Here is a 24,510-nt window from a genome sequence, read left to right on the forward strand (position 1 = left end):
GCCCACCTTCTTTCCAAATCCCCAGAACAAAGGAGAAAGACTCCTGCACTCTTTGGACATTCACACGCAATTACGTTACTACTTGGATAAAACTAAGGCTTTCAGAAAAACTGACCAGCTCTTTGTAGCCTATGCTACAGGATCACAAGGAAAAGCTATCTCAGAACAGACCATTTCTAAATGGATAGGACATTGCATATGTTTCTGCTACACACATCATGGGAAACCAGTACCTGCTCACATTAGGTCCCACTCCACCAGGGCTACAGCTACATCAGCAGCCTTTCTCAGGGGAGTGCCAACCAAGGATATTCTGGAAGCTGCTACTTGGATTTCAGTGCACACCTTCACCAAACACTATCACTTACCTCTTTACTCTAAGACTAGAGCTGGTTTTGCCACTTCAGTTTTGCAGGGCCAACTAACTTCTTCTAACCCTGTTTGACTCCACCTCCCTTCCTTAGCTGTGGGATTCAACCCAAGTGTGATGACTGCAGCAGGGTAACACGATGAACATAGTACAGTTTTGTACCTACCATAAATGTAGATGTTTGAGTGTTCACCCTGCTGCAGTCCAGGTTACCCTCCCTCCATCCCCTCTGAACTAGCTGAACTTATCTCTACCACTTTATCCTATACTACCTCTGTGGTATATTTGCTTGTACCTAAGGGTTTTGTTTTATTTTTATTTTTATGTATATGTATATATATATATATATATATATATATATATATATATTTTGCCTACCTATTGGGGGCACCTGACATCTGGGGCAAGAAAAACTGAAGAAAATGGTGTTGGATGACTCTTATATACCCCTGGCGCACTGACGTCAGGGAAGAAGCGATAGCAACTGACGCCGGACCAAGACTTTGGAATTCGGGCCGACTGCGGGACCACTTGACGGCAGGATAACCCAAGTGTGATGACTGCAGCAGGGTGAACACTCTAACATCTACATTTATGGTAGGTACAAAACTGTACTTTTTCTGCCTTGGCGAAAGTCACAATATATTGTCTTGTGACATTTGTTTGTCACTTATCCCGAAAACTATTCATAGGAGGCTAAATTTCTAGAGAACCGCCATTGAAAGGTCTTGACACCGATGTCCATTGATACCAATTTGTCTGTCAGATATCTCATTCAGTTGAAGAAGAAAAAGAAAATCACTAAAGAGGGCTTAGAAGGGATGCAACCATTCACTTCTTTACCATAGAATAGGCTGATGTAACCACAGTGATAGTTTCAATGCCCTCAGACCATCAGTCTGATCTTCCTGATCCCTTCTGGTAATGTTCAGTGAGAAGCCACTAATGGTCAAGATTCTAGGATGTCCAGTATCACTGGATGATGTTCATCGTGTTTCACCGTTGCAGTCATTACTCTTGGGTTATCCTGCTGGCAGGCTATCCTCAGTCGGCCAGAATTCCAAAGTCTAGGTCCGGCGTCGGTTCGGTTGCTGTCGCCTCTTCCCTGACGTCAGTGCGCCAGGGGTATAAAAGATGCAGCCGACACCATTTTCTTAAGTATTTCTTGCCGCGCAGTGCCCGAAGCAAAAGCAGTTCGCAAGTGCTGGTCAGCAGACTCCTGAGATTTTCAAATCCGAATTTCAGAACCGAAGTCTTCATTAAAGCTAAGTACCCCATTGGGGAAACTTTTTTCTTGCTCCAGACTGATGTCAGAAAAAGTTAACAATTGTATTTCTTGCGGGAAGCAAATACCTCATAAGGATTTTCACTCTTACTGTATTCCTTGCCTAGGCCCTGATTACAACGTTGCTAGCTGTCAGTTTTGCACTAGATTTAACCAACGCACTATCAAGCGTCGGTTCAATTTTGCATTTCATTACTTTGGCCGAAGATTTAATTATATAATGCTGTCGGACCAGCCAACAACGGAGTTTACAAAAAACGCAAGGACAAGGATAGGCATCCGAGGTCCAAAACCGCCAATGAAGTCCCTACTAGGCCAGTCGCCGGTTCGCCGGTTCTCAGTCAGGCGCTTTCGCAGCCCCTGGCACCCACTACCTCAGAGCCACAGGCCGCTACCGACTCCCACGTGGACCCTACTGGGCCTCTGGATACTCAAGGTATTGGACACTCGGAAATCATACCCTCAGATGGGTCCGGAGCCACTGAGCAGGCATCGGCTTCTGAGGGTGTCTTCAGACCTACACAGCTATATATTAAGTCATCTTCAGCTTCAAAGACAAACAAGTACAGCATTCTCCTACTCAGACTTCCATGCCTAAAAAACAGATGCTCAAAATGGCCGAAGACCTAATTACTTTGATCAGGGGCTCCCATCCCCCTCCTGATAAGAGGCCTAGACAAGAGACAGAGTATGATTCTTCTGATCAGGCATCTATTTCCTCTGATTCCTCTTCTGAACAGGATTACTCCATGCTTCCCTATGAGGATTCTGATGCTGAAGAATCCTTTCCTTCAGCCTCTCCTCCTGAGGATTATTCTTTTGGGGAAACCCTGCATACTATGAGAGAGCATTTCCACTGGGAGAGCCAAGATTATTCTGAATCTAAGAAAAGGCTCAGAGACTTTCTGCTTCTTCCTCAGCACAGACCCCTTGCTATTCCACCTGTTCTAGACATTGTAGATGATGTATTTTCAGAGTCCGGCCTGTCCCTGACTCTTTACCCCCTGCACCTGCTAAGCCAGACAGATACTACAGGGTCCAGGATTCTCATAAATTCCTATATAAAAACCCCGCTGCTGACCCAGAAACTATATCTCAGGGTCCCAAGGGGGTTAAAGCTTCCACTGCAAAAAACTCTGTCCCCTCTGATAGGGATTCTAGGGCTCTAGACAGATGGGGGAAAAAAGCCTACACTTCTGCTACCCTGGCTGTAAGGGCTTTAAATTGTCAGTTTCATATGCTTAAATATCAGCAATATTTAATGTCACTGCTTAAACAGAAAATGTTGATAAATACTGAATATTCAGAGAACAAGGAATTGATTTATTGCATGCAACTGAACAAGTGGGAAAGCATACTTTGCAATGTGGTTATGATTCACTGGAGGCCTCTTGCAGGGCCGCTGTTACAGGTTCTGTTAGAAGGCATGCTTGGTTAAAGGAACAGAATCTGCCTGGTCATGTTAAAGCAAAATTATTAGATGCACCATTACAGCATGATACTTTGTTTGGTACTAAAGCAGAAGATGTGTTGAAAAAAATGGACGATAAAGCAAAATCCATGCAGACAGTCAAGGATTTCTTACAGGAACAGCCACCCAGGTTTAGCAAGAACTGGCCTTCTAAAAATTGGCCCTTTCCAGTGTCAGACCACAAAGAGGCAAATACAGGCATCCCAGAGGCAGATCTCAGCCCCAAGGCTCATACAGGCCTAAACAATGGGGTGCTCCTACCTCCAAAAGCAGAGAAGACAAATCACAACCCTACAGGAAACAGTCCCAATGACTTCCCTCTACCAATTCCAAGCAGTTTTCTTTTGACAGCCCCCTTAGGGGGAAACTAGCACTTTTTTCATCAAATTGGCAAATGGTTACCCAAGACAATTGGGTCCAGAACATAGTGTCCCAAGGCTGCAGGTTCCATTTTCACACTCTATCAAGGCCAAACCTGCCACACAATCAATGGGCAGAGGCACAAAAGCAAATTACAGCCCTCATGGACGAGGGCCATTCAGCAAGTACCACAACAAGAGCAGGGGCAAGGATTTTACTCCAGATATTTCCTAGTACCCAGGAAGGACAAAACCTGGAGACCAGTACTGGACCTGTCTATACTAAATACATTTCTGGCAGTTCCAAAATTCAAGATGTTGACTCTACAACAGCTACTGCCCATGCTGGGCAAGAGGGCTTGGCTCGTAACTTTGGACCTAAAAGAGGCATACCTGCATGTCCCAATCAGACAGTCTTGCAGAAGATACCTCAGATTCATAGCTGGCTCAATGCATTACCAATTCTCTGCACTGCCGTTTGGCTTATCTACTGCACCCATGGTCTTCACAAAATGCCTGGCACCAGTAATTGCATTTTGCAGACAAAAAGGAATTCAAATATATCCCTACTTGGACGGCTGCCTAATTCAAGCAGAGAACAAAGACACTCTTCTAAAGCATCTGGCATTTGTAAAAAGATTACTAATTGGCCTAGGGTACACAGTAAACGAAAAGAAATCAAAACTAGTGCCCTCTCAAAAGATAATATTCCTGGGTGCAAGCTTAAATACAACTGCTCAGATGGCTTATCTCACGCCAGACAAGCAAAAGAAACTACTTACTTCAAGAAATTGGCAACAAAAACCCACTTATCTGCAAGGAAAATCCTGCAGGCCTTGGGTTTCATGGCATCCTGCATTCTACTAATTCCATATGCCAGACTGCATATGAGGAAACTACAATGGTATCTGAAAAGTGTTTGGACTCAGCATTGCCACAGCCTGGAGACAGTAATTACACTCATTCCCTGCCTACAACAGGAGTTTCGATGGTGGGCAGAAGCCTGTCACCACAACAAGGGTCTGCCATTCAGTTTACCTATAGCCAGACAGACACTGACAACGGATGCATCAGATTATGCCTGGGGGGGGGGGGGCCCATATGGCAGGAAAATGTATTCAGGGCACATGACCTGCAAACCAGATGCATCTTCACATCAATCAAAAAGAGATGCTAGCTGTTCAAAATGCCCTGACAGCTTTCAAGGACCTGCTTCATCCAGGAGAGTTACTGATAGACAGAACACTACGGTCATGTGGTACATAAACAAGCAGAGAGGTACACATTCCTACCCCCTCTGCAGACAAGCAATGACCTTATGGGACACAGCATTGGCTTTTCAAGTTCACCTGCAAGCACAATTCCTGCCAGGAAAAACAAATACTCTGGCAGACGAACTAAGCAGAAACCTCATGGATCCCCATGAATGGAAACTGGATCCACAAGTCTGCAACATGATAATAAGGAAATGGGGATGCCCAGACATAGATCTATTTGCCTCCCCTCACAACTGTCAATTGCAGAGATTTTGCACAAGGATTTATCACAAGCAAGCATGGAAAGTGGACGCCCTATCATTCAGCTGGAAAAATCTAACAGCATATGCTTTTCCACAACTGCCTCTCCTTCCCAGAGTACTCCTAAAGGTCAGACAAGAGAAGCCAAAAATGATACTGATTGCACCAGACTGGCCACGCCAGCACTGGTACCCAATCCTAAAGAACTTGTCTCAAGGTCCAGCATGGATATTGCCTCAAACTTCTCACTTGCTGACCCAACAAAACGATCAGGTCCTGCACAGCCAACTCAGAACCTTAAATCTGGCAGCATGGCGGATAATGTAGCCATTCAGAACACTCCTCTTTCAAAAGCTGTTATGGATGTTATCTTAGAGGCCAGGAGGCCCAGTACCAGAAAATCTTATGCAGAAAAATAGAAGAGATTCTGTGCTTGGAACCAGGAACAAGGCATTGACACGTCTGTACCAAATATACCTCAGATTTTACAGTACCTAACTGAGATGCTGAACAAAGGCCTTTCTTTCTCATTAATTAAGATTCATGCCTCTGCCATTTCAGTCCATTACAATACGGAACCACCTATCTTTTCTCATCCTTTAATAAGGCAGTACCTCAGAGGGGACAAAAACATTAGGCCTCCAAGGAGAGCACCAATTCCGGCCTGGGACCTCAATTATGTTTTGGAAAAACTCACACTGCCTCCTTTCGAGCCAGCATCAACAGCAGATATAAAATTCTTATCCTGAAAAACAGCTCTGCTCCTAGCAATAACCTCTGCAAGGCAAGTCTCGAAGTTACAAGCACTCATGGCTGTGGAACCTTTCATCATTTTTCATCCAGACAGGGTTTCCTCTGAGGACAAACCCTACATTTATGCCTAAGGTGGTTTCCATTGTGGCCCTCAGCCAAACCATTCACTTGCCTACCTTTTACCCAAATCCACAGAACAAGGATGAGAAAATTCTGCATTCTTTGGACATACACAGGCAGTTACGCTTCTACTTGGACAGAACTAAAGCCTTCAGAAAGACTGAGCAAATTTTAGTGTCATATGCTACAGGATCACAAGGAAAGGCTATCTCAAAACAGACTATTTCTAAATGGATAGGCAATTGCATCCGTTTCTGCTATTTTCAACATGGCAAATTAGTGCCTAAGGACATTAGGCCTCATTCCACCAGAGCAGCAGCCTTCCTCAGAGGAGTACCAACCAAAGATATCTTAGAGGCTCCAACTTGGAGTTCAGTGCACACCTTTACAAAGCACTACCACTTGCCTGTCTACTCTAAGTCCAGAGCAGGCTTTGCCACTGCAGTTCTGCAGGGCCTCATAGCCTCTCCTAATCCTATTTAGCCCAGCCACCCATCCTCAGCTTTGGGATTCAACCCAAGAGTAATGACTGCAACAGTGAAACACGATGAACATAGTACAGTTGTGTACCTACCATAAATGTAGATGTTCGAGTGTATTCACTGTTGCAGTCCAAGTTACCCACCCAACATTCCCCTTCTCTTTGCTGGGACTTATCTGCACTTCTCTATCCTATACAACCTTTTTGGTGTATTTGCTTGTAGATGAAGGAAATGTTATTTTTGTGCATGCATTTCTTATTGGCATATTTTTCAGCCTACCAATTTGGGGCACCTGACATCTGGGGCAAGAAAAACTGAAGAAAATGGCATCGGCTGCATCTTTTATACCCCTGGCGCACTGTCAGGGAAGAGGAGACAGCAACCGACGCCGGACCTAGACTTTGGAATTCTGGCCGACTGAGGGTAGCCTGCCAGCAGGATAACCCAAGAGTAATGACTGCAACAGTGAATACACTCGAACATCTGCATTTATGGTAGGTACACAACTGTACTTTACACATCAACCAAGAAGAGAGAACCCCACTTACTTTGACTGAAGATGAGGAGCATTATACCTCGAGGTTACGTGTGAGAAGAGATAGGCTATCTCACAGGGATCCAGACATCCAACAACTCCAAAACTAGTCAGCTTTAGACACCCAGAAATCATCTGAAAAACTGCCCAAACCCTTCACTTCTAGCTAGCTAGCTTGAATGGTTCTCAAGACAACTGGTACAAGTTTGCCCAGGGCTGTTCAGTGCTTTCTAATTTTCTGCTCCAGTTCTTGTTCTAAACAGAAATGGTCTCCCTCATCCTCTAAGAATATATGCTTCCTGAGTCAAAGGAGGAAGGCCTAGATCAAGCCTCACAACTCTCTTCTCCTTTCTAGTATGACTGTGAGTTAGGGCAAATAATATCGTTTCAATGACCCCTTGAAGAGATTTCATTTTCTGAAACTATTTTGAAAATGAAAGATTTTTTTTAAATGGGAGAGAAAAGAGATTTTGGAGACAGAGAAATTTTACTCTGACCCCCTGATTCTGAATTCTCCCAAACTACTGACAATGCATTTAGTACTTAGGGGATTTGCAGAATACCTTCAATTCAGCTTGTTTTTCTCCAGATTCTTAGCTTAAGAAGCCTGATAGGCTATTCCCAATTCCTACAAAATCTTTTCAGGAAACCTTTAGCTGACTGCCTTGATTTCCATGGGCAAATATAGGAATTCTACCGTTTTGTCCTCTTCCAGTCCTGTCTTCAATAAAAAAGATAACGGCATTTTATTTATACAGAAAGAAAGTATATGCTTCTTCAACCATTGCCTTCAGGATAACTAGTTCACAGACCAACATGGTTAAGTACTTTTATATTTTTCTCAGACATCCAGCAACTTATTTCAAACCTGCCTGCCTCAGGCACTAAATCTTTCCTGTCAAACCTAGTTCCTTCTGCATCACAAGTCACAAAACATTCACTCAAGTGCTGTAGTGATGCAGTAAATGCTGTGCCTTGGGCAGCTGCTGCAAGATCAGTCTTGAAAAGGCATGCCTGGGTCAGGCTTCAGAATTTCCCAGAGGATGTCAAATCCCAAACGTTGTGCTGTTAGAAAAAGAGTTCCTTTTGAAAATTCCTCAGCAAAGGTTCTTAAATATTTAGAAGAAATAGGTTAATGCAAAGAGTGAAACAGATTTTTCTTTAATCAAATGCCAAAATAAAACAAACTATCATTCTAGTTCTACCCATTTTTCAGAAAATCTTTCAAATCAGATCAACAAAAGTCAGGTGAACAACAAATAGCAAAAGGACTTCAAGAAGAGGGGAAATGGCCCCAAGTGTGTCCTCTCGGGCAAAATTTAGCACATGACCACATCCTACAGAAATGTATAGTTAAACTGACTTCACCCACAGTTTTGGTGGGTGTATCTTTCAGTGAATTTGATTAGCCCGGATTAGACTTTGGCTGACTCATAGTGATCACAACAGTTTGCCAGTTTAAAAAAAAGATTTTTTTTTTAATTAAAACATGAGCACCAAAGCACTGCATGCAGGCAGGGTATAAACTGTAGCAACTGTTTGCTACATTTGTAACAAGCAGTTTGCTACAGTTTAAAAAGATGATTTTTTTATTAAAACAAGTTAAAGGAGGGTTGGGGACAAGACACAGAAATGGGACCTGAATGGTTGGGGTGGGAGGTGCGACTTGCCATGTATCTGGTCACTTGGTTGGTGTGCTAGTAGAAGGCACATCCATGTTTTTTTCTTTTTTCCCCCACTACATTAAAGGAGATGGGAGAGCATAGAACTTTGTGATTGGCTTAAGAGCTGAGGGGGGTGGGGTACTGGTTCATTCTACTGGCCCAGAATGCTGGTTGAACCAGCTATGCTTCTAGCATGAACATTTGCATTAAGCACAGTATTTACTGTTCTGTCACTACTATGACAACAGTGAAAAAGTAGCAGTGCATATTTTGTAAATAAATATGCAGGACAAAAGGTATTGCTCTGATGTTTTCAAATATGGCAGGTCTGTTCTCTAGTTCTTCCTAATGGTTTATATTAAACCCATTGAAGCATGCAGATTTTTCTTTGTTGTTCCTCTTAATTCTGTCATGCATTTGATAGTAAACAGTAAGTCTTTAATGTGTGTGTTTCACATGTCAGACATCCTTATTTCAGGTATTCACACACAGCCCATGTCATTGACGATAAACTTCTGCTGGTGGGTGGAGTTTGGATTCATTCAGATCCAGTTCCAGGAGTTACTGTGATTGACCTGAAAACAGGAGAAAGTCAAAATTACCAGCTCAGTGTAGTAAGTACAAATTTAATCATTGGTTTCATTTAACATTTGCATTGTCTGCTGACCAAAAGGTGTTTGCATGCATGTACACCTGTGAGTTTGTGTGTTTCATATGTATATGTGTGTATATATATATATATATATATATATATATATAAATAAATATATATATATATATATATATATATATATGTATATGTATAGATATATATATATATATATATATATATGTACATGTATATATATATATATATATATATATATATAAATATAAATATATGTGTGTGTTACACAGAGATTTGTATGTATTTACCCATTAGTGGCATAATTTGTAAGCAGTGTCTAACTGTATAATGCTTGTCAGGACCAGAATATGACTCTGTGAATTAGATATGAGTCACTCAAATGTACCTAGAATATTTCATTTTGTGCCCACAATCTCATATTGTCGTCTCCTCAACATTTTTTGTATTTAGAAAAAAATACTCATTTCTACAGATGTTTCCCCATGTTCTTAGTAAAGATATACATAATTGCTGGCTGTTGTCCTTTAACAACTATAACAAACAATCTGATGTTGTAAATATTCTTTCATTCCTTACTGATAGGACTTCGGTTCCGTCCTCGGACCAAGCTCGCGCCAGCCAGAAACTCTCTGCTAAGACCTACTCACAATGCCCCTCTCATAGTCTCTTCAGATCTCGTTTGCCACGTTCCTCATTAGACATGCCGTGCCTTTCTCTCAAGCTAAGTGTGGTGTTTTTGTGGTTAATCGATTATAATTACTTTTCCTTTAGTTATTTTTTCTGAGGTTATCTCTTTTGTCTTTAAATTCTATACTTTCTTACTAAACCCTACCCTCTACCTTCGGTAGTTCTTTGTGTACCATCATTGGTACTGTCCCTCTCCCTTACCTTTGGTAGGCCCCTTCCCTTACCACTTTTTGATATTTCTTAGTACCATTGTTGGTACTCCTTCCTTCTGTTTAAAAAAAAAAAAAAAAAAAACCTTTTTGTGTTTTTTGGTGGTTATAGTTGTGATTTAGGACTACAGTGTTTGTGTGGTTTTTCATAATGTCTGATAAAGCAAAACTATGTTTCAAGAAGTGTGATAAGTGCAGGCATAAGATGCCCAACTCTGATGGTCATGCCCGGTGTGTTTATTGTTTGGGCATTTAACATATTAACGTGTCTTGTGATATTTGCTCTAGTTTCAGCAACCGTGCGTTAGCTGAACATAAGAACAAACTCATTTTTAAGGGTATGTTAAAAACACCCTTCTCGGAGGCTCTCTCTCAGATGGAGGTCTCACCACCTCCTAAGCAAAAGGATGTTAAAAAATATAAGGAAAAACAGAGTCACTCTGTGTCGACATCTCCGTCCTCTTCAGAACCGAGACGACACCACACTTCTTCCCCGCTGTTGGTGCAGACAGCTTTGGCACCAGGGTCTCTGTCTTCTTCCTCGGTGCTGACTTTGATCTTGACACAGGCTCCTACTTCTGTACCAGCATCGGTACCATCCCAGCCACAGTACCGATGACTTACACGGCTCCACCTATGATGACACCTGTGGTTCCAAAAATTGAGCACCTTGCCAGGACAAGTTACTCCCCATCTTATGACCCATTTTTGGGACAACAATTCAGCCCATTTATTGAAAGACCAGAATCTCCATTGGCAACTTCCTTCAGATCCACCAGGAGTCTTTCGGAACAAGATGTAATGAGGGTTGTGGACCAGCTTTTGGCAGCTAGAGGCTTACTGACCTCGACTAGGTTTTCCCTCCCTCTTGGAACGGAAGTTTTCCTGGCATATTCACCTGTTCGTCCTCCTCTGACCTCCTCCCAGGTTTCGTAGATTTCGGTACCGATGTCCATCCCGGTGCACTCTGTCTCTGCTCTGACAGCAGAGGCTTCCATGTCGGAACCGATAACTCTTGGTACCATGGTTCCTTCAGAACTGATGCACCCTTGGAGCAGTGATTGGGCTGTCGGCACCATGACACCTAGTTCGGCGCTGATTTGTTTCCATGGCGCCGTCAATGGTTGTGGCTTTCCCGGCAGCTACCGGTCCTCTTTGAGCTCCTCACTTGGAGGTGGGCTTGTCGGGGTGGGGTTTGACCCCAGTTCTGAGGTTGTCCTTCTCGGTTCCAGGCTCCCATCCCTCTTCAGGCGGGCCTGCTTTCCAGGTGATGGAGAAGGTCCTTGCTTCAACAATCTCACAGTTGGCACCATTGGCATCTCAACCAGAACCCCCCTCTAGCATGCAGCTGTCCCAACCTCCTACTCTGGGATCTCTGGCATGGGAGCTGCAAGACCTTCCCTTGAAGGGAACCCTTTCTCTGGAGTCTTCCTCAGAAGACCCCACTGGGGAGCCACCACTGAAGACACTTTGCAAGAGGAAGCATCTCGATTCCCCTGAGGAATCCATTACCAAAGACATTGATTATGATGAGGGAGAAGGGTCCCCACAGTCTCCCCCGGAAGACATCTCATTTGGAGACATTCTCAAGATCCTTAAGCAGAGGGGAGATTGGAAATCCTCCAACCCTTCTTCAATGGAGGCAATGTTCTTGCATCTACTTCCTGGGTTGACCCCACCTGCAGATAAGCTCATTAGGCTTATTGTGCAGCATGACTGGAAGGCTCCTGACAACATGGAACCTGTCCCCCGGAGGCCCGATAAAATTTTGTCCACACCTGAAGACCAACTCCAACTGGTCCAGACAGCTAGTAGTAGAGTCCATGGTCATGGCGGCGGCCACTAAGAGGGAACTGGCAGAAGATAGTTCCACTGTTCATCCCCCGATTCCCCCGAACAGGGAGTCTCAGGCTTTGGACAGACTAGGGAAGCGGACCTTTGCTTCAGCGACCTTTGCCATTCGGTCCCTGAATTACCTGGCACACTTTACTTGCCTCCAGAGTGGCCTGATCTCAGAAATGTCTGCCTCTTTGGTGGGGGTACTTCCTGAGGAGGTGAGTGATACTGTTGCCTCCCAGCTAGCTACCATAGAATCCATCTCAAACTCCTCGATGCACTTAATTTCTCACACTACTGAGGGAGCAGCTCGAGCAGCCGCATCGGGCATTCTCATGAGACGGCATGCTTGGATGCATTTCTGTGACTTTGCGGACCCTTTCAGATCTTCCTTTGTCAATGCGCCTGTTGACAAATTTTCCCTCTTTGGTCCCAAAGTAAGAGACATGCTATCACGCAGTGAGAAAGACTGAAAGACCTTGTCTGCCGTGGGCATACGTTTCTCCACCCCCCTAGAGATCCTACTCCAGGAATTAGAGGGGAGGAAAATTTTGGTTCAAGAAGTCCCAAGGATCTTTTCGTGACATTCAATACGAGCAATCCCCCTGGGGCAGAGGGGGGCAACTCATCCGGAAGACGTCCCTTTTGGGGCAGAGGGGGTCTGCACAACCAGGGCACTAGGAATTTGTTCTCTGGCCGACCCTTCCAGCTCTCCTGAGCAGCAGCCCGATTGCTTCCTTCTGGAAGCAATCTGGGGATGATTCTCTCTGGATCTACAAGCCTGGCAACTCATAACAACGGATTCATGGGTGCAGAGAATAATATCCAGAGGCTATCATATCCCATTCGATCTCGCTCCCAGACCCGTAAAACGAATCCCCAACGTTCCATCCAGTCAGAGGGATGCTGCAGCCTTAGAAATCGAAAAGCTGCTAAGAAAAAGAGTCATCCAACCAGTCCCACCAGACCAAATAGGATCCAGTTTTTACTCATTCTTTTTAGTGCCAAAAAAGACAGGGGACTGGAGACCAATCCTGGATCTCAGCCTACTAAACAATTCCATCAAACCTCAAAAATTCTGGATGATCAGTCCGGAATCAGTGCAGTCCATTCTCCCCTTTCTGGGGAAGGACAACTGGATGTGCTCTATAGACCTTCAGGACGTGTATTATCACATAAAGATGGACAAACACTCCCGGAGATTTCTTTGCTTCTGGCTGGGAGCCAATCACTACCAGTTCAGGGTACTGCCTTTTGGTCTCTCAACAGTTCCCAGAGTGTTTACCAAATGTATGGCAGTCGTAGTAGCTCATCTCCAACTACAAGGATTGCGGGTGTTTCCATATCTAGATGACTGGCTCCTCACCCGCCACGACCAGGAACCTTCTCATTCTCAATCTCTCTTACACTCATGGCCTTGCTCTTCGCCTAGGTATCACGATCAGTATGGAAAAATCAAACATGTCTCCCACAAGAACACTGGAATTCATTGGAGCGATCTTCGACACAATGTCCTGTCAAGCTTCCCTTCCTCCTCACAGGCTTTCAAAAATAAGACATCAGATTCATGTTCTCCTTTCACAGACATTTGTACCAGCACGCCTAGTATTACAACTATTAGGCTCTATGGCAACGACCATTACCTTTGTACCAATGGCAAGATTGCACATGAGACTATTACAGTGGCTCCTTTCATCGCAATGGTCGCGCATAACCAACCCACTCGACCACATGATATGCCTTACAAACCTTTGCAAGGAAGAAATGCTATGATGGATGAAGCCAGAAACAAATCTTTGGTGTTGACCATTCTGTCTTCCCCAGCCCAAGGCCATGGTGACCATGGACACTTCCATTGGGGGGGGGCATATCCAGGGAAGGACGGTCCAAGGCACTTGGTCCCTCATAGAGGCCAATTTGCACATAAATATCCTGGAACTGAGTGCTGTTCTGTTATCGTTGCAAGCGTTCCACACATCCCTTCCTTCCGGGAATATTGCAATACAATCGGACTACATGTCAGTCGTTTGGTACATTAACAAACAAGGCAGAGCCAGATCTTACCCCCTATGTCAGGAAGCCATGAGAATATGGCATTGGGCGATGACTTCCAACTGCTTTCTCATAGCAAAGCACATTCCCGGGAGCTCCAGTCTTATTGCAGACAGTCTGAGCAGGAACTTTTTGCTGCCTCACTAGTCGTCCCTCGACCCGATTATAGCGACTCAAATCTTCCGTCACTGGGGCAGGCCTTGCTGCAACCTGTTTGCTTCACCCCTAAACAACAAATGTAGAGACTACTTTGCCCTGATCCCCCCTCATGGTGAGTCACCGAGGGATGCTCTGATGCACAATTGGCCCCCAGGTCTACTGTACATCTTTCCCCCATTTCCCCTCATCCCAAAATTTCTACAGAAAGCTCAAAAGTTGAGAAGCAAAGTGATCCTCATTGCCCCTTACTGGCCCAGTCAAGTTTGGTTCCCATTCCTGTGACCTCACCTGATCCACAGCCCATGGATCCTGGATCAATCTCAAGGACTTCTGACTCAACCTCAGGGATTGATTCACCCCAATCTCCACAGCCTCAAGCTCACAGCTTATTTTGTCCACTTCCAGTGATTGCCAGGCTACTTGATATTTCATCCCCTGTTTGCGAGATCCTCCTGGCTTCGCACAAACCATCCACCAGAAAAATGTATTTCAGTAAGTGGACTAGGTTCTCTATATGGGCCAAAGAACAAAACATAGATCCCTTCTCTATGCCTATTCAGAAGATCCTAGAATATCTCACTACCCTGTTACACGCTGGAGCTTCAACATTGACAATTACAGTACATTTAGCAGCTATTGCAAATTTTCACAATGGAATCGACAATTTATCAGTTATGTCACACTGACTGTGCAAAACCTTCATGAAAGGAGTATTACATATTAAACCTCCTGTCAAGCCCTCTACAGAACCATGGGACTTGACATTAGTGCTTCAGTCATTAACAAGTCCTCCTTTCCAGGCTTATATAAAATATTTGTCCTGGAAAACCCTACTCCTAGTAGCCCTTACCTCAGCGAGAAGCGTTTCTGAGTTGCAGGCCTTGAGTGTCAAGAGACCATACTTGATTTTCCACAAGGGAATAGTTTCTCTCCATACTAATCCTTCCTTTTTGCCCAAGGTCATTTCTGTTTTTTCCATCAACCAATCAATTGACCTACCGGTTTTCTTTTCCCATCATTCAAATAAAGAGGAGTACCTTCTACATACACTTGATGTTCATAGGCAACTTCGTTTTTACTTGGACAGAACAAAATCTCTCAAGAAAATGGATCAGTTGTTTATAGCATTTGCAGGACCCAGGATGGGTAAGCCTGTTTCCAAAATGACCTTATATTCTTGACTCAGAAACACCATTACTTTCATCTACCAACAAAACAAAATGTCCTTGCATTCCAAAATAAAGGCTCACTCAACTAGATCGATAGCAACCTCAGTGGCCAGAGCTTCTATGGATGATATCTGCGCAGCAGCCACTTGGACAAGACCACATACCTTTATCATTCATTACAAATTGGATTTGGCCTCCAGTGGAAGAGCATCTTTTGGTTCTGTGGTGCTCAGGAATATCCTTCCTTAGGGCCACATAGGACTAAAAGTAGCTAGAGACTCTGTCCTATTAGTAAGGAATGAATGAAGATTTACAACATCAGATAAAGAAGTTATATCTTACAATAATGTTTTCTGTGTTGTAGATCTTCATTCATTCATTACTTCCTGCCCTTCTTCCCCCTGCATGGACTTCCTTATTAGTCAAGGTATCTGCTCAGACAGAGCCTCCTACTATCATTATTAATCTCTTTATAATATAAGGGTGGGCAAACTCGATCTGAAGAGACTATAAGAGGGACATTCTGGATAGGTCTTAGTGAGAGTTTTTGGCTGGCATGAGCTTGGTACCGGCCGTGTCAGTTCTGAGGATGGAACCGAAGTCCTATCAGTAATGAATGAATGAAGATCTACAACACAGATGGAACGTTATGGTAAGACATAACTTCTTTTTTTCAGAGGAGTATTCCTAGCTAGTTATGCACAGAGCTAAGTGCTGTACTTTAGTAGAGACTGAGTAGAAATATTCTGTCCTTAGCCACAATGTTTGAGAAGACTCGGAAAAAAATTTTTACTCAATTGAATACAAAACTTGTTCCTGGCTACACCATCATTCTTCATCAGGGTATATTTAAACATCCTGCATCTTCACTCTGTAAGGCAAGGTCATTAGTGAAGTTATCCTGAAAATAAAACCATTTTAACAATTTTTAAACAAGAAACATCTTTATTAAATTATCACTTATGACATAGGCAATCATACATTTATATAAATGAAAACAAACCATGCTGACATATCTTAGTTGCAAGCGTGTTACATCACAAACCATGTTGACATAATTTTCATTGCAAACATTATACATCACTTGTAATCTACCCAGTCATTGTCAGTCAGACATTACATAGCTCATTCAAATCCTACAATCTTTTAGAATCATAGGAAGTTACTAGGCTATTGGCTATGAGGCCCTTACAAGCCTAGCCAAGAATTTAGCCCATGCTCCAACAAGTCAGCACCCTATGCCACTGTCCAGCAGGGACATAGGTGGAATCCCAGGCGTCTCTTTTCTATTCCCCATCCAGTTATCCAGGTTGCACTTAAAAAGGTTTAATGAGTTACTCTGCTTTACATGGAGAGATAGTCTATTTCACAAAAGGGGGAGTCTGTGGGACTCAAATCTGTCCTGCCAACAAGTCCTATTGATGTCACAGACCAGGTTGAGGTCTCGCATGCGGGTTAATCAAGTGGAGCTTGACTTGCGGATATGCAACAGTCCCATTAGGGCAGGGTCGGAGATTGCTTTGTATGCCAGACAGAAGTCACCTCTGAGGAGTCTGTAAGAGATTGAGTTAGAGGGACATGGCTTTTAGCCTATCTGTGAAGGGTAGATGTTTGAGGCCATGGATTCTCTGGGTGAGGAATCGCTGTGGTCTCTTCAGCTGCTGCATGTGTTTTGTGAGGTACATGCCGAAAGAGTCATTGTATTCAATTATCGATCTTATAAGGGAAGAATACAGGGATGTTATGACCACCTTGTCCATGGATGAGATACCCTTACTAATGAGGTGGGCCTTGTAGAAAGCTTTCTGTACAATGGAGGCAATATGGTGGGCAAAAGTCAGTTTGCTATCAACCTGGGTTCCCAGGTCCCCTCACAACTCATTGTGTACTTAGTGCCTCATTATCAGTGTGATAATTTGTGGGGACATCATTCTCCCCAAAAGGGATGATGATGCAATTTTTGGAATTCAGTTTGAGGCCATGTTTCTGGCACCAGACATTTGTTTGGGTCAGACCCTCCTGGAGGATGTCCACATCACTAGGGGAATTGAAGACAACACCCAGCTTAAAGTCATCTGCAAACTTGGTCAGCCATAGCCCACTAGATTTGGCCTGCATCTCTGAGAAGTATATCCCAAACAGCAGAGGCCCCAAGACAGATCCCTGGGGTACACCGCTTCTTATGGGTTTACTGCTTGAAGTGGCTTCCCCTATTTTGACTAGGTGGGTTCTATTACTGAGCCGGTTTGCTACCCATCTGGTAACATATGGATTAATGCGTAGTTAAGAGAGTTTAGCTGTTATACCTGAGTGGGGAATAGTGTTGAAGGCCTTGGCCATGTCAAGGTAAGCGATGTACACCATCTTCCTCTTATCTATGGCCTTGGTGATTCTCTCAAAGAAGTCATCCAGATTTAACAGGCATGACCTCCCCTTGACAAAAAACAAACTGTGTGGGATCAAGTGTCTAGAGGTTGCAAATGTCCTTGTTAATGAAGTCCATGATAATCCACTCCATGGCCTTGCAGATCAGGCTAGTTAGGCTGATGGGTCTATAATTTCTTAGATCGGTGGATGCTCCACTTTTGTGAAAAAGGGATGACAGTAGATGTCCTCCACTTGGCTGTGACGAAGCCTGTACTCAGGCTTTGGTTATAGGGTGCCTAATGGTGGTGCAAGTTCCTGCCTGAGTTCATGTAGGATGCAGCCTGGGATGTTATCAGGTCCCATACTGTATTTTTTGCCTTTGAGAGGGCAGTGATGACTTGCTCCCTAGAGATAAGGGGAAGGGAGCAGGTACTGGGGGATGTCCTGTTTTACTGATGGGGGGACAGAGGAGTGAAGTTTTCAATGAACCTATCTGCCAGCAGGTTTGTTATATCTACAGGGTTTGTTTATGTGGTGTCCTTGACCACCAGTTCTGAGCAGATCTGGGTGCTTCCCTTGAGATTGCGGGCATATGTGAAGAAAGCCTTATGATTGTCTTTAGTAGATGTGGCCAATTTGGACTTGAAGTTTTGGTTTGGAGGATTTCACTAGTGCTCTTATTTACTTGTTCAGGCTAAGGAGAGATTGCTTCCAATTAGACATCTGCTCCTTCTTGGTCCTTTTTTCCTTTTATTATAGAGTTTATTGTGGATGTCCACCAGGCAGGTTTACTCATCCTTGAGGTGGAGGATTTTGTCCTGTCCGGTATTCCTGATTCCATGCAGCTATATACATCCTCAGATAGTACTTTGGTGTAGGTTTGGACATATGTGCCAGTTTCTGTGGGGGGGAGGGGGCTGTGAATCTGTTTATACCTTCCTTCAGGAGGTTGTAATCAGCTTTGGAGAGTTTTTTTGTTTGACCCTAACTACTGGGGGGGGGGGGGGGTCGGGGGAGATGGTGACTTCGAAAGTGACTGTTTTGTGGTCGTATCTTACCAGGGCTGATGACACTGTAGGGCTGCTGCAGTGATTACTCATGTTGGATAATACCAAGTCCAAGATGTTTTCACCTCTTGTGGGAGTGTCCATCAACTGGTCCAAGGCATTTGCATTGATGAAATCAAGGAATCTCCAGGCATTTGTGTTTTGGCATAAGTATTTCTTCTGATCTGTGGTTGGATAGTTAAAGTCAGCCAAGATCAGCGTAAATGGTTGAATCTTGATAGATTCGAACAGGTCCAGATAGGTGGAGTGGGCATCTTGAGTCAGAGTTGGAGGCCTGTAGCTAGCTATGATTTGAATAGGGGTCTTGTCAATTGTTAACTGCACCTGGAGTATTTTCTGTGCATCATACTGTTTGACCAGCATAGAGGTGTGTGTGTCATGTATATATATATATATATATATATATATATATATATATATATATATATATATATATTGCAACTCCACCTCCTTTTGTTTTGCTGCCCACAGATTCCTCCGCTGTATACATTGTTCCCACAGTTCCCATTTTTTCCTATGTAATTTTCTCCTACCGTTGTCTAAAAGATCACAATTCCAGTTGTTTTAGGTCTGTTACTATAGTTACTACTTATACTACAGTTGGCTTAGACTTTGATTTCCATTTTTAGTAATTGTTTTTTTGGCAGCCACCATAATTAGACTAAGCAAGGCCTTACTATGTCTAGGCAATTCCAGCTGTGTATCGTAGCTCAGGAAAAATCATATACCTACTTATACCAATTTACTCACCCAGTATCTCTGATAGAGTAGTCTGTAGGGAATCTTTAAAGTTGCTAACTCATTACACTCCCAGAAAATATGTTATCATTTACCTCTTTCTTCCCCATCACACCTCCATTTGCTGCCTACCTGAGGAAAAACTCTCTGGAGTCTACTTGGCACATAAAAATATCTATGTAAACATTTCCACGCAAGGATCCTAAATCTTCTAGAGTCTAGATTGTTGCATATTTGGGGGACAAATGTATACCCCCCCCCATTGTTTCTTTGTGAATTGGTTATCCATTCTCGCTTCCCAGTACTTTCTAACCTCCTCTGACTGATTCTTATAGTTATCATACAATATTTTATATGCTCTACTAATTATTCCTTTCTTTACAGCAGCATCTGTTCTAGATTCTACTAAAAACTCTTATCAGTGCTAGTCTTTCATTTAGAACCCACTATTTCTTTTTTTTTATCCGCACTCTGATATCAATCCTTGATAGGGAAGGCAATCTCTAACCTGCAGTTCGAATAAATTGTAGACATCTTCCCATTCTTTTACCTTTCCCTCTCTAGTTATTTGCTCCCAGTACCTTGGTTCCTATGCCACTTTTCTCCAATAAATTCCAGCTTCCTCTTGCCTATTGTCTGTATCCCTGATTGCAGTCATCCCTATACATAGAATCTGCCATCTCCACTCCCATGTTTGCTTAATTCTTAGAATATTTTCTGCTACTTTATGAATACAATATTCTGTATGATTATTGTTATTCTCCTTAAAGGTTTGCATCCAAAATCCAAATCTGTCCCTGTTTCTACTGTTTCTAGAGCCCCCCCCCATTTCATCATCACTTTCCACTTTGAATTATAGGTTTCTGCTTAAGCTATGTTATGTATAGGAGCCATAATTGTATAGCTCTGAAATATCTCTTCAAATTGGGTAATCCCAATCCGCCTTGTTCTGTTGGAAGATTCATTTTGATCCAATTGACACTTGCCATCTTCTCTTCCCAGGTAAAATCCTTCAGCTCTTTATTAATTGCTATCCACAATTGCTCCTCTGGTTGATAAAAATATGCCTGACCTGTGTATAAGACTAAAGGGACTAAAACATTTTAACTGTTTGCATCTTACTATCAATATCCATCTCAGTTTTTGTATTAGCTTTGGTTTAGTGTCTTCCCACATATCCTTAGCTGCCACACCAGAATAATTTTAATCCATACTGCTAAATACTTCATTTATCATTTCTCCATAAATATGGATATTGTTGATCAAATTTGTGTGTGGATACATAATTTACCACTACTGCCTTTTTAATTTTGTATCCCAAAAAAAGATCTGAAACTGTCTCAAAATGTTTCACAAAACTGTGATGTCCTTTATTGGTTTTATCAGGTAGAAAATAATATCATCTGCCAGCTTTTTTTAACTACCATACCAGTTATAACCTTGAATTTCTGAGTCCTTTATTTTGTTTGTAAGTGGTTATAATTATAATGCAAATAACAAAGGGGAAAGAGGACACCACTGCCTGGTTCTTCTGCTCAAGCAGAAATTATCAGAGAGGAGCATACCCACTTTAATTTTAGCCTTCAGTCCCTCATATATCCTCTAATCAACCTTATAATTTTATCAGGCAATGCAAATGCTTCCATTGCCCTACTCATAAAGTCCCAGCTTACTCTGTCACGTTTTCTCTGCATCAAGACCCACCAACAGTGGTATTTTCTTACATTCTGCTTCCCTCTGAACCATCAGTGATCTGTTAATGTTGTCAAATGTTTGCCACCCTTCCACAAAACCACACTGATTCATATCTATCAATTCTGGCATCACGTTTGCCACTTTTGTTAGATATACTTTATAATCATGGTTTACTATTGAAATGGCTCTGTATGAAGCTGGATCTGATCTCTTTAGGTGTTGCAACTACCACTGCTTTCCTCCAGGATGTTGGTAATTCTCCTCCTCTTAAAATACTGTTAAACAAAACCTTCCAGATGTTTATCAGTTTTTTCCTCCTAGCTTCCAAAGTTCCACAGGAATGCCATCTATTCCTGGGGACTTTCCTGTAGATTGGTCATACATCACCATTTCTATCTCATATTCTCCTATCCTGATAGTAATTGAGCCTCATCTTCCTTTAACCTTGGCATATTTAATTCTTCCATAAAGCTTTCCATTGTACCTTTTCTTGATTTCCATATTTCTTTGCTTTATACAGACTTTCAAAGAATCTCTGAAATATTTCTAATACTTCTACAGGATCTTTTGTTATCGGCTTTCTAAGCTTGGCAACAGCCCTTTTTACTTTCTGTTACCTGAGTTATGCTAAAAGTTTTTGTGCTTTAGAGTTATTATCAAAAAACAGTTGCTTAACAGTACTCTTTCTAAACTCATACATATTATTGAGGTAATCCCTTATTTTCTGTTTAGCATTCTGCAGTTGCTCCTCTTCTTGTTCTGTAATATTACCCCTGTTTTGCAATACTTTAACATTTGTCACCCCCTGTAAATAATTCTTGTTACTTCTTAACCAGATCTCCCTTTCTTTTATTTTCACCCTATTTTTAAACTCCACTTTAGTTTTATCCCACTCCCTAATTATATTTTTATTTTCTCTAAAAGCTCCTGAATAATTTCTAGCACCCATTCCTTAAATTCCTCTCTTTTTGACAGGTGGGAAAGCACTAGTGTCTCATTTTTATTTCATTACTCTTTTATTTTAGTTATTGTTGGCACATGATTTGAAATAGTTATTGGGTGCATATCAAGATCTTCAGTTAAATGCACATGTTCCTGTGAAAAGTAAATTCTGTCTAGCCTGGCCCAGTTTTTGTATTTCAGGAATAATATCTAAATTCACTCCAAACTCCTAGTACTGAATTCCCATCTTCCATGCCAAATATTTTCATATATTTCTTCAAAAATATACCCTCCTTTGTTATATTTTACCTTATGGGGCCCCCAGACACATCTTCACTGTTGCAAATCAAATTGCATTCCCCACCTATAAGTAATATTCCTTGCTAAAAACTGATTATTTCTCCCAGAATTTTTTTAGGCTCCGTTATAGCAGTTTTAGGTAGAATATAAATATATGCCACTGTAATCCTCCTCCCTTGCCACTAGCTCCTTCATACTACAAATCTGTCATTATTATCTTTTTTTATCCTCTTCTTTCACCATTGGAGCTCCTCTTGCAATTAATATAAGTACTCCTTTTTTTCCTTTGTCCCAGGTATTCCACTTAATAACCATCCTGAAAATCTTTCTTTATCAAATTCACGTTTATTTCTTTCCAAGCTTGCCTCCTGTAGCATAGCTATTTGCACTCTACATTTTTTAATACAGTTCACAACTCTCTTTTTTGTATTTATCTTTGAGACCATTGACATTTAAAGACATTACAGAAAACATCATTGTATTAAAATGTTATTATTCTCACCATTTATGTACAGCAGCTTTTTTGTTAAAATGTCTAGTTCCAGCTTTTATGTTACATGCATACACTGTTTGGCATGTTGATCTTTTATACAGTTGTTTCTTGTCATATCCGTTTGTGCCAGTGTCACATCTTACAAAATTTTTTCTTTTATTGAAAGCCCTCAAACAAAAAAATCCTAATGTCTGTCTAAAACCTATTAACACAAAACTATGTACATCTTGAAATATTGAAGTTTTACCCTCTTAATAGGAACACATTTTTAAACTGACAGCCATACTTACAAACTTGAGCTAACCTAAAAGAAAGGTTATCCATGATAAGACACATGGTACAGCCTGTGCAAAGAGAAAAACAGGAGCACCTGTTTACAGTAGTATCCCCATTACACTTAAAGTAAACTTTACTTTATAACATGCAAAGAAAATCATGCACTATAAAATAGTACCATTAAGAACAAATTTTGTTTTACTGTTGGTTAACTTTCTCCCTTCTTTTCCCCTCTCCTAAGTGCTTTTTCCGAACATTAATGACATGAAGTAGGGCATATGCTTTAGAGTCCCCTGTAAGTTTAGCAAAGTCCAGATTTTCTTTTTCTGTCATGTTTCATGAATATAATTATTGCTTTGTAATCCCACATTTGTGAGTTTCCACGGTACTAGTTTTATTCCTGTTCATCTCTAGCAGCGGTGGTGCAGTGGTAGCATTGTTGCCTCACAGCAAGAGGTTCTTCTGTTCGATTCTCAGCTGCAGTGCCTTCTGTGTGAAGTCTGCATGTCCTCCCCGCAGTCGAGTGGTGTTCGAAAGACATGCGTGAATGGGCATGCCTTCGTTGAAGGTTGGGCATCTGGCTAGCAACTCAACACCATAAAAATCCACTGCCAATCATTAGCGAACCGGAGTTCCGCTGTGGTGACACCTAACCGGGAAAAGCCGAAAAGACAAACAACTCCATCACTCAAATCCTGTCTCTGCTTCATTTCCAGTGTACTCTTGATTCTTACAGTTGATTTTTGTGTTTTTTTCCTTCTCTCAAGCAATTTCCATTGAAACACTGGAAAAGGTTTCAATGGCACAGTCTCTCTGTGGTCTTTATTACCAGAAAATCACAGCGAAACTGTGTCAGTGTACCGGCTAATAAGACTCCTTACCATGTACTTCTTCAAAATAAATTATTTCATCCCTCCAGGGAAGAATATTTTGAAGATAGCTAGGTACAGCAGTTTGAATTTCTCACCTGCTTCTCAACATTCCCTGAATAGTGGCATAAATGTCCTCCTCTTCTGCCTGATGTACAGTGAGTAATTGTTCTCCACAAACACTCTGCTTTCTACCACTTTTATTACGTTGACCTTCTGCTACAGATTTGTCAGAATCAACTCATTCTGCTGGTAGAATTGCATCTTTACTATTAAAGATCTAGGTTGCTTTCTCTTAGCCAGGCTTGGTGCATGCACATGATGTGCCCTTTCAGTTAACAACTCCTGCTGTGGAATACCAGTCCAGTTGCTTATTTGTGCTTTCATAAATTTAATACTGTTTGTTTCTTCCAGCTTCTCTGGTACATCAGAAAATCCCAGGTTTTCCCTGCATGTTCTGTCCTCTA

At 42.2% G+C, this 24,510-nt stretch overlaps 1 protein-coding gene across 1 annotated transcript in view; it reads left to right on the forward strand.

The window, feature by feature from the left end:
* LCMT2 (leucine carboxyl methyltransferase 2) overlaps positions 1–24,510 on the forward strand; it is an 859,935-nt gene that overhangs the window by 793,983 nt on the left and 41,442 nt on the right. The window contains exon 13 of the mRNA XM_044060683.1: positions 9,035–9,170. Coding sequence (XP_043916618.1) covers positions 9,035–9,170 — 136 coding nt within the window. The remainder of the gene's footprint in view (positions 1–9,034; positions 9,171–24,510) is intronic.

Source organism: Protopterus annectens, chromosome 2.part0, assembly GCF_019279795.1.
Source record: "Protopterus annectens isolate FY-2018-M chromosome 2.part0, PAN1.0, whole genome shotgun sequence".
NCBI lineage: Eukaryota > Metazoa > Chordata > Ceratodontiformes > Protopteridae > Protopterus > Protopterus annectens.